Source organism: Podarcis liolepis (genome assembly GCF_965112155.1).
Source record: "Podarcis liolepis genome assembly, chromosome: 5".
NCBI lineage: Eukaryota > Metazoa > Chordata > Lepidosauria > Squamata > Lacertidae > Podarcis > Podarcis liolepis.
Window position 1 is genome coordinate 42,267,316 of NC_139556.1, and position 9,219 is coordinate 42,276,534.

General features: G+C 49.2%; 1 protein-coding gene across 2 annotated transcripts; it reads left to right on the forward strand.

Annotated features, from left to right (window-relative positions):
• Positions 1–431: 431 nt before the first annotated feature.
• NKX6-2 (NK6 homeobox 2) lies at positions 432–8,536 on the forward strand. Of its 2 annotated transcripts, none has more exons than XM_083505514.1 (3): positions 432–1,509; positions 2,442–2,609; positions 6,619–8,536. In XM_083505514.1, exons 1-3 carry the CDS (start codon positions 1,077–1,079, stop codon positions 6,987–6,989), a joined length of 972 nt encoding a protein of 323 aa, XP_083361640.1. In that variant the 5' UTR covers positions 432–1,076; the 3' UTR covers positions 6,990–8,536. The 2 variants fall into 2 exon arrangements, with proteins under 2 accessions (XP_083361640.1, XP_083361641.1); XM_083505515.1 differs by having other exon boundaries at positions 433–1,509; positions 2,437–2,609.
• The last annotated feature ends 683 nt before the right edge of the window (positions 8,537–9,219 follow it).

Below are 9,219 nucleotides of genomic sequence, written 5' to 3' on the forward strand. Positions count from 1 at the left end.
GTTCTTGCAGATCTGCACGATTACGAGAACATGAAATATGTACCTTTATATATATATATTGCCGATTCCTTATAAAGGAAACGAAGAAGGGGGGAAACCCTTAAGCCTAACTAAACTCCCATTCAACGGGATTTATTTAGTCGTCGGAAAGATAAATCAGCGGGCAAATTTACAGCCATTTAAAGTACCTTGACTTTATAATAGAACCTTCATTTAATGTTGCTCTTTTTCTCCCCCGCAATCTTCTGATCTCTCTCCGCCGCGCGCCCTCCTCCCTCCGCCCCGCCCCTTCCAGCACACACTTCCATGACGCGCATGCAAAGCGGGGAGACCGGGATGCCCGTCCATTGGCCAATAGCAGCGGCCTCGGAAGAGAGCGCGACCAATCCGAGAGCTCGGCTGGCAGGTGCCTGCGAGGTTATCAGCGCATCTTGTCCCGACTCCGGGACTCCAAGCGCTCGAGTCCATTTCACCGGGAGGGAAAACTCCTTGCTTTGGGAAGAACGAAATAAAAAAGCATTTATTTGATTTTTTTTGGAAGGGGGGGAGGGGAAAAGGAAAAAAAGAGGAAAATATAAATATATACATATATATACTCCAGCACCAATTCCCGATCTTCGAGAGGACTTCCAAATTTGGGAGAATTCCCCCCACCCCAAAAAAAGTTATTTCCTAAAATTAAAAGCTTGCAAAGAAGAAAACTGAGCCGCCGAGATTGGCGTTGTCGTGGCTGGTTTTTCCACCGAGGCTTTGCGGCCGACCCGCCTTCCTTCTCCCTCCCCTTCTCGGCCGGAGAACTTCCCGCCGGGAGTTGCTGCGGCTGAAGCCGCCCTCCAGCGAAGGACCCGCGGCCGCCGAGCGCTCCCGCCGGCGCTTAGGAGAACCGGAGCAAAACTTTGCAGCGGCCTTGCGGGCGAATTCCCGCCAAAAACAGGAACGGAGGAGGAGGAGGAGGCGAAGTCTGGTTTCTGTGGCTCCCTGGGAGTCGGCGAGCCGGCGGCGGCGGACTCCTGCCCGGCCCTCGGGGCTGCCTTCCCCGCTCCCGCTCGGCCTCGCCCGCCCCTTGATGCCCGCCAATGTTAGCCGTGGGGCAGATGGAGGCTAACCGCCCGCCGGGCGCCTTCGTGCTGAGCAGCGCCCCGCTGGCGGCGCTGCACAACATGGCCGAGATGAAGACGTCGCTCTTCCCCTACGCCCTGCAGAGCCCGGCCGGCTTCAAGGCGCCCTCGCTGGGCGGACTCAACGCGCAGATCCCGCTGGGGACCCCGCACGGCATCAGCGACATCCTGGGCAGGCCCGTGGCTGCCGCCGCCGCCGCCAGTAGCCTCCTCACGGGCCTGCCTCGCCTCAACGGGCTGGCCGGGGCCGCCGCGGCCGGGATGTACTTCAACCCGGCGGCCGTGTCCCGCTACCCGAAGCCCCTGGCCGAGCTGCCCGGCAGGCCGCCCATCTTCTGGCCCGGAGTCATGCAGGGGGCGCCCTGGAGGGACCCCCGGCTCGCCTGTCCCGGTAAGAAGGCGGGGGGGGGCGAGGAGCCGGGTCTGGGAGGGAGGAGGGGAGGATCTCTGCAAAAAAAAAGGAGATTCCTTTTAAAATTCCCCAGTCCTCAAAATTAGAGGTGCCAGTGCCCGTCCCATCAAGCCCTGCGCTCATTAGGAGAGACCGGGTGGAACAGCACTCTGCACATGCTCGGAGGCGCCTCTTTTCTCTCTAGCTTCGCAAGTTGCCCGGCCGGGCTCTGGGTGCAGGCAACAGGTGCCAGGGCTCATTCCCAGGAAACAAGGCGAGCAAACAGGTCCAGATGGATTGGTTTGGTGCGCCCTAGGCGGATGGGCAGGGCGAGCTGTGCTGGTGGGGGGGGGGTTTCCTTCTTTTCTGCCCGAGCAGCGGCTCCAGGGCTCGGGTCCCAGATAAAGAGGCAGCGTGTTTCGCTTAGGGAAAGGGGGTGGCCCTTTGAAAGAGAGTGAGCCAGCGCGGTGATCTGCAACCTCAAAAAAGGACGCTTCCAGTTGGCTGGTGTTTTGATGTCTGGAAATGAAAGCGGCAAGGATCGGTTTCCTGAAGGCCAGCTGAAACTAGCCAGGTCGCCTCCGGGAAACTGATGGAGCAGCTCGAGGGTCTTGCGCAGCCCCGATCGCAGCCTCCACAACGAGCCGCTGGTTTTTGTTTTGTTTTAAACTCTCCCTTGACGTTGCATCTCCTGCAGGCTAGCTGGTGGCAAAGTTCTCCTGCTGGGCCCGAGCTCTGCGGCTGCTCTCGGGAAAGGGCGGGTTGGAAAAATGCGACGGCATTTCAGGTTGCTGGTCCGCATGAGATCCGCCGAGGAAGTTTCTGCCCGGCGCGCACAAAAGGCTTTAGGGTCCAGGAGTTGTTGTTTTTTCCTCGGCGCTTGACGGGGCTCTTTCTCTCTCTCCGCTCCCTCGTCCCTCTCTCCAGCCCAGGCTGGGATGGTTTTGGACAAGGACGGCAAGAAGAAACACTCGCGGCCGACTTTCTCAGGGCAGCAAATCTTCGCTTTGGAGAAAACCTTCGAGCAAACCAAGTACTTGGCAGGACCCGAGAGAGCCCGCCTCGCTTACTCGCTGGGAATGACGGAGAGTCAAGTCAAGGTAAGGAGCCCTCCGTTGCCGGTCTCCTCGACTGTCAGCAGCATCTCGGGCGCCCGAGGCTCCGGTGGCAAAAAATCATATTTGCTGTGCAATGTTAAGCATGTCTGCTCAGAAGTGTGACCCTTTTTCCATGGTACTTTTACTCCCAGGCAAGCAGGAATACGAATAAACAGTCCTATACTGTATTCAACTCTTTCCCCTCAGAATACCGTAAGTCCTTCAGAACTCAAAGTGGGTAGGCTTACTTCTGAGTAGGCACTTATAAGGTTGCACTGGGAAGAGTGCTGGCACCGAAGGGGAGCTGGTTTCAGAGGGACTAGCACTCCCAGTCTGCGGCAAGTTTACTTAGAAGTAAATTCCTCCCAGTTCAGTGGGGCTTCGCTCCCCAGCAAAGTGGCTGTGCCTCTATGCGCCTTCTCTTGGAGGTAAATAAATGAGTTCAGAATATGTGGGCTTAAGAACTGAAGTGCTAAGAAACAGCCCGTGGCTATTAGCCTTGTCGAGCCCGCTAAAGCTTGTTTCATTTTTTCTAACCACAAGATGTCACACAGCTTTGCTGTTTACTGTATCTGCTAGACTTAGTGTTTTCTCTCTACCAAAATAAAAATCTTAATAATTCTAATTATTTTTAAAAGTCATAATTAAGATAAGCCCAGACACTGAATTTAAACCTTGTAGCTCCTCAGCCCTAAGCAGGTTCGCTTACAAATAAACTGGCATCAGCCGATCTGTGTCCTCTTTAAGGGATCTTCTGGAGTTATTCCGAAGGTCAGAGAGATGAGCAAGCTGATCCCAAATATGGCAGGAAATGCCACTATTCAATCCGTTTCCTTCCTAGAAAGAATGTATAAGGTTGCACCAAAAATTAATTTATTAAAGTTGTGGACAGATTATAAAATGTGTTTGCAAGGGATTGGGGGGGTGTTTTCTGCCGTCTTGTTGTTTCCCCCCTTTAAAAAGGCAATACACTTTAAAAGCATAAGTTGTTTTTAATATAGAGTTGAAACAATATTTGTAGCGAAGGCATTTCTTGCTCTTTAACACACACACACCGCCACTTTCCTCATCATTAGTTGAAATCTGATTTGATCATAATAGAGTGACTTTTGAATGAGAAAGTGAACTCAGCCTGGCTTACTTCTGAGTAAACACGTGTAGGACTGCACTGCAAAATTGTTTAACATGGGGTGGATCATTCTTTGGTCAGTGGGGGGGGGGCTTACAAACTCGTGATCTTATATGTTTATGGAACATGTGGGATTTTTAAAAAAGATTATCAGCAGATAGTTTTCTGATTTTATCACAAGGAATTCTGCATTTGGATTGAGAGGCAATTTCAGTTTTTAAAAGTGCATTGCATTCAATGGATCTTACTCTGTTAGGATTGCCATCTTAGTTCCCATCATGGCTTTCAATGGGGTCCCAGTGTCTTATTTGAGCGGTTCATTTGTCAGCACTTTATTTCCCATGAAATAAAATCCTGATGCTGGTTTTCCTACTGTTCTCGAAGGCCAGTAATAAAACCTCAATATAACCAGACAAATGTCTCCTGTCAAGACCCCCAGTACTTTTATGAGGCCTAAAAATTGGCTTTCTATACCATATTTCTGTACAGTTGAAGCTGGAACATGATGCACGTTTACTCTTCAGTGGGTTTTGCAGGATTTGATCTACTTTCCCACAAGTAATATTTTCTCTCTTTTTCGTGCAAAAGTGGCTAGATTTAAATGCCACTCGGAAATTTCTAGATTCAGGAGAGTGTCACACCTTCCTTGTTAAAGCTTGATTTGGCTTACATGAAAGTAAGCCTTTTGGGGGTTTGGTGTCATTTACATCCCAGTATGTACGAAGGGAATGAAATCAGCTGCCCTAACAGCACAATCCTCTGTACTAAGCAATAAGTTCCATTGAGTTCAGTGGGGTTTGCTTCTAGATAAGCAGGGAAGAGGCAGCCATTAAAGGACATTGAGCATTAACTTAGCTTAGAGCATGACTTAAAGAGAACCTGCTTGAAAGCCACCTGCCGCTGAAGTTGAGGTCTGGGCTGAGAAATCCAGGGGTGTGAATTAGGACTGGGGGTGCTTTGGGGGCAGGGATCCAATAGGAAGCAAAGTGATGGGATAGCATAAGATGTGGATGAGGACAAGGTGGTGTGTGTGCCCTGGTTTGCAGATGTGGATCATGAGCTTGGTGCGGGGTGTGGAGCTGCATGCAGATAAAGAATATAGGATGGGTATAGATGCCTGCATGTGCCTTCCTTTGGCCAAGCCAGAACAGAGTCTAACGAAATTGCCTACATTCAGCCAATATTTATTTACAGGATTTTTTACCCTCTATTCCACCAAAAAAGCAAATAAACCCCCAACCCAAATCAGTACTAAGTGGATTGCAACCCATAGGCTATCGAAAAGGCCATGATGGAAAAGGAAAATAAGACTGAGTGGGAGTAGGGGAAAAGCAAGCTTCAGCACTAGTTCCGAGTTCCAAAGTTTGTACACTTCTTTCTGGCAGGGAGAAAGGAAACCCCGCTCCCTGCAGCTGCTCCTCTTCTGGCCGACAGATGGGGCCACCATGCTCTTCCCTTCCCCAATGCAAGTGGGTTGGGATTCTAAGATTTTAGGAGTGAACGGGACATCTGGGTGGTCAAGGAATTGCCCTCCAGGTTTCCTGGAAGTAAGCACATCCCTGTGAAAAGTCATCTGGGAGTGACGGGGTTTACTTCCAAGTAGACGTGGTTTGGCTTCCTAAGCAAGTACTTCATTAGTAATTCTTCCCTGTTCCAATGTGTTTACTCTCACAACATGTTTGGTTCATTTTGTTCAGGAAGCCCAGAGTACATTCTAAATAAGAAGGTGATGAGATGGTAGGATAAGGGCTTTGCAGAATTTCATCCCAAGCACATGAAGGTGGGAAGAAGCTCCATTTCAATGAAAATATCTTGTGTACACTCACATTACTTTGACAAGTAGTTTACATGAAACTTTAGGGCTTCCTTTTGTAAAGTTCTGCTGATGAGCAACTGATTTATAGCCAAGGAGTGACTTCCCCAGTAACCCTTCCTGCTTTGCCCAACCATGATTACTAAGAAGTCTCACTTACTTCAATGGTTATTATTAGTATTACTATTACATTTATATCTCACTTTTCCTCCCAACAAGCCCGAGGTGGCCTATATGCTCCCCCTATTTTATCCTCAAGATAATCCTGTGAGGTAGATTAGGATGAGAAAGTGTGACTGGTCAAATAGGGGATCTGAATCTTGGTCTCCCAGATCCCATATGATTTATTATCCCATAGCCTTAATTATGTTTCTCTTCCCCCCTCCCTGCCAGGAAATCGCAACTCTTTTCTGCCACCCTGACCTACTCCCAGCCAAGGTTTCAGGTTAAAGTGGGGTTTGTAATTCAATTTAAGTGACTATATAAACACAAAGGATTCACCCTGTTTTGTATAAGCCAAGGGCAATTACTCTTTAAGCATCAGCATGGCCCAAGTGGGGACCAGGGCCTGTGCATTCTGAAGATTTATTTGATGGCGTTTATATTCCACCTTTTCCTCTAAGGAGTCCCAAGCCCCCGCCCTTATGCTCATAGCTGTCAACGTTTCCTTTTTTTAAAGAGAAATTCCCTTATTCCGAATAGGATTCCTCGCAAGAAAAGGGACAAGTTGACAGCCATGCCTATGCTTCTTACCTTCATTCAATCCCCACAACAATCCTGCGAGGCAGTGACTGGCCCAAGCTCGCCCAGTGAATTTAATGTCTGGTGGGGATTTTGAACCCTGGTCTCTCAGGTCCTAGTCCGATACTCTAACCCCTGCGCCGCACTGCAGGGTACCAGCGCGTGGTAGTCACCCCGATTGTTTCTCTTGCGGATCGGGGTTGGGTTGTTGTTGTTTTAAACCTTTGTGACTTGCGCCCTGGAGAGACGCGTGACCAAAGATGTGCGTGTGTTTTTGTCTTCCCCTCTTTCTGTCTCTTTCTCTCCCTCTCTCCGGCTCCGCGTCGCAGGTGTGGTTCCAGAACCGGAGGACGAAGTGGCGGAAGCGGCATGCGGCCGAGATGGCGTCGGCCAAGAAGAAGCACGACTCGGAGACGGAGAAGCTGAAGGAGAGCTCGGAGAACGAGGACGACGACGAGTACAACAAGCCTCTCGACCCCAACTCGGACGACGAGAAGATCACGCGGCTCCTCAAGAAGCACAAGGCGGCCGCTGCAGCCGCCGCCGCCGCGGTGTCGTCGGGCCCGCTGGCCCTGCTCAGCCCCTGCAGCAACGCCTCGGAGCCGTCGTGACTGCGGCCGTGCCTTGCCTCGCCCTCGCCCGCCCCGCCGCCCCCTCTCGCCTGCCCGACCCTCCCGTCCTCTCCGGCCAAGCAGGGTAGCCGCCGACGCCGCCAGCCCCAGCCAGCCTCGGGACTGGCCGCCGCGACGTCTTGTACAGCCCGCCACGTATGGGGGGGAATAACGTGTGTGTATATATATTTCGGACAGAATTAAGTTATGGGAACCAAGGAGCAGCGCCCCTTTGCTCTCCGACGGGGCGCACTCTCCAAACGCACAGCCGCGTCGCTCGCACAGGAAGGAAGGAAACCAAACACACACACACAAAAACCGCAAGAAAAGCTTTCCAACTTTTATGGGTAACTCGACCCTGGTTTATTTTCCATTTCCAACCCACCCACCCCCTCTTTTACCCCCATTCTGCATTTGGAAACAAAACAGCCGCCATGATGCCCAACCGACCCCCTATTCCGATTAGCGTAAAAATGGAAACTGCTGAGAGCAAATGGACTTTGGGGAAGGGGCAGCCAAATCATCTGACCTTAAAAGCAGGCGCCCCTGGAAAATGTAGCTCCATCCAAATAGAAAAAGACTTTGCTGCTCAGTTCAGCTGCGATCCTCAGCCTGCTTACTAGGAGGTAAGTCCCATTGAACTCAGTAGGGCTTACTTTTGAGTAAACGTTGTTATGCGGAGCGATTCTCTTCAACGGCAAGCCTAAGCGCGCACATACGAGGGAGGAAGCCCCATTGAACTCAATAGGACTTTACTCCTCAGGATCGTGCTGTAAAGGTTGCATGCAATTTTATGCAAACTGACTCTGGAGTAAGGGCCCCTGAATAGGATCTAGTTCTGAGCAACTTGTATGGGATTGCACTGTTATTTTGGAGTTAATGTGTTTAGGATTGTGCTGCTAAAGTGCTTAGGATTGGGTTATCTCCTGATGCAGCTTTCTTACTTGACAGTCATCCCCCCGGGGCTTACTTCTGAGAAAAATTGGCTAAGATTGGGTGGAGCTGTGCATGAAGAACAGGCATATTTCCTTTAAAGTAGGTTCCATTGAGTTGAGTGGGATTCATTCTGTAGTAACCATGCTTAGGGTGGCAGCCTTAGTTTTCTGTGGAGCTTAGTTCCCAGTCACATCCCTATCCTACGCACACTTGGAAATACAGTTTCATTTTAAATCAGAGGAACTGACTGGGAAATAAATGAGCTTCTGATGGGGTGGAATTATTTGTACTCAGGACGGCTGCCTTTTTGTTGTTGTTAATACTTGCCACCCACAGCAACCCCCTTCTCCCCCTTCTGTGGTAGCTCTCCTGCTCCTAACAATCAAGATTTTGTTACTGTTTTGTATATGGGTCCCCGATTCCAACTCAGCCGCTTTGTATATAGGAAATTGCAGATTTTTTTGTGATGTATATTTCTAGTGTAAAAAAAAAAAGCGGTTTTCTTGCCTCTTTTGTTTTGGGGTTTGGATGCTTTCGTTTATCTTCCCTTTCCTTTGAATTTCTTTTTTTCTTTTCTAAAGAGAATAAGGGAGAAAGAACTGCATTACTTGATTTTCGGTTGGCTCCAAACTCTTACAGTTGGAAAGACTTTGTATAAATCAATAAATTATTTAACAAGCTTCTTCTCTGGACAATTTCAGCCTTTGGGTGTGGTGGTATAACAACTTCCTTGGAGTTTTGTCTCTCTCTCTGTCCTCTTGTTTGGAACTAGTATATTCTTCACTTATTGTTTTATTAAGAGTTTTTAAAAAATCTGGTCAGTTTCTATGTATATATTCTACACAAGCAGAACCATACCTGACTTAGTAAAGGGCACTACCCCATAACAGAAGTCGGTTGCAAAAACTAGAATACTATTTCCACTCCTGGACTGGTTTGAATAGGCAACAATTCAGAAGCAACTCCCACTGATTTTCAGTGGCACATATTTCCAAGTCAGGCTGAGATACTGATTTATTTATAATTCACGGGAGTTTCACGATTGACTTCAGTGGGAACTGGATTGCATCCCAGGCACAGTTGTAATCTGCATGTTACGTGGCGTTTGGTAGGTCTAAAAATATATAATAAAAATGCTTTTCTGGGAGCAAGATTGCAAAGGCATTGCTTTGCTACGGAAGGAAACATTTCCAGGCCAGAAAGGGACGGGTAATAATTTCAGGGCTAGCAACTTTCTACCAGGGCCTTTCACAGCTGTAGTGATAAGCAGAGATGCAGTCTCACTTCAGATGCTGGAAAAAGCTTTACCCACTGATAACAGCTTCAGTCTCTTAACTATCTGGTACAACAGGTGATGCTTCTGTTGCACCATTCGTATTTTTT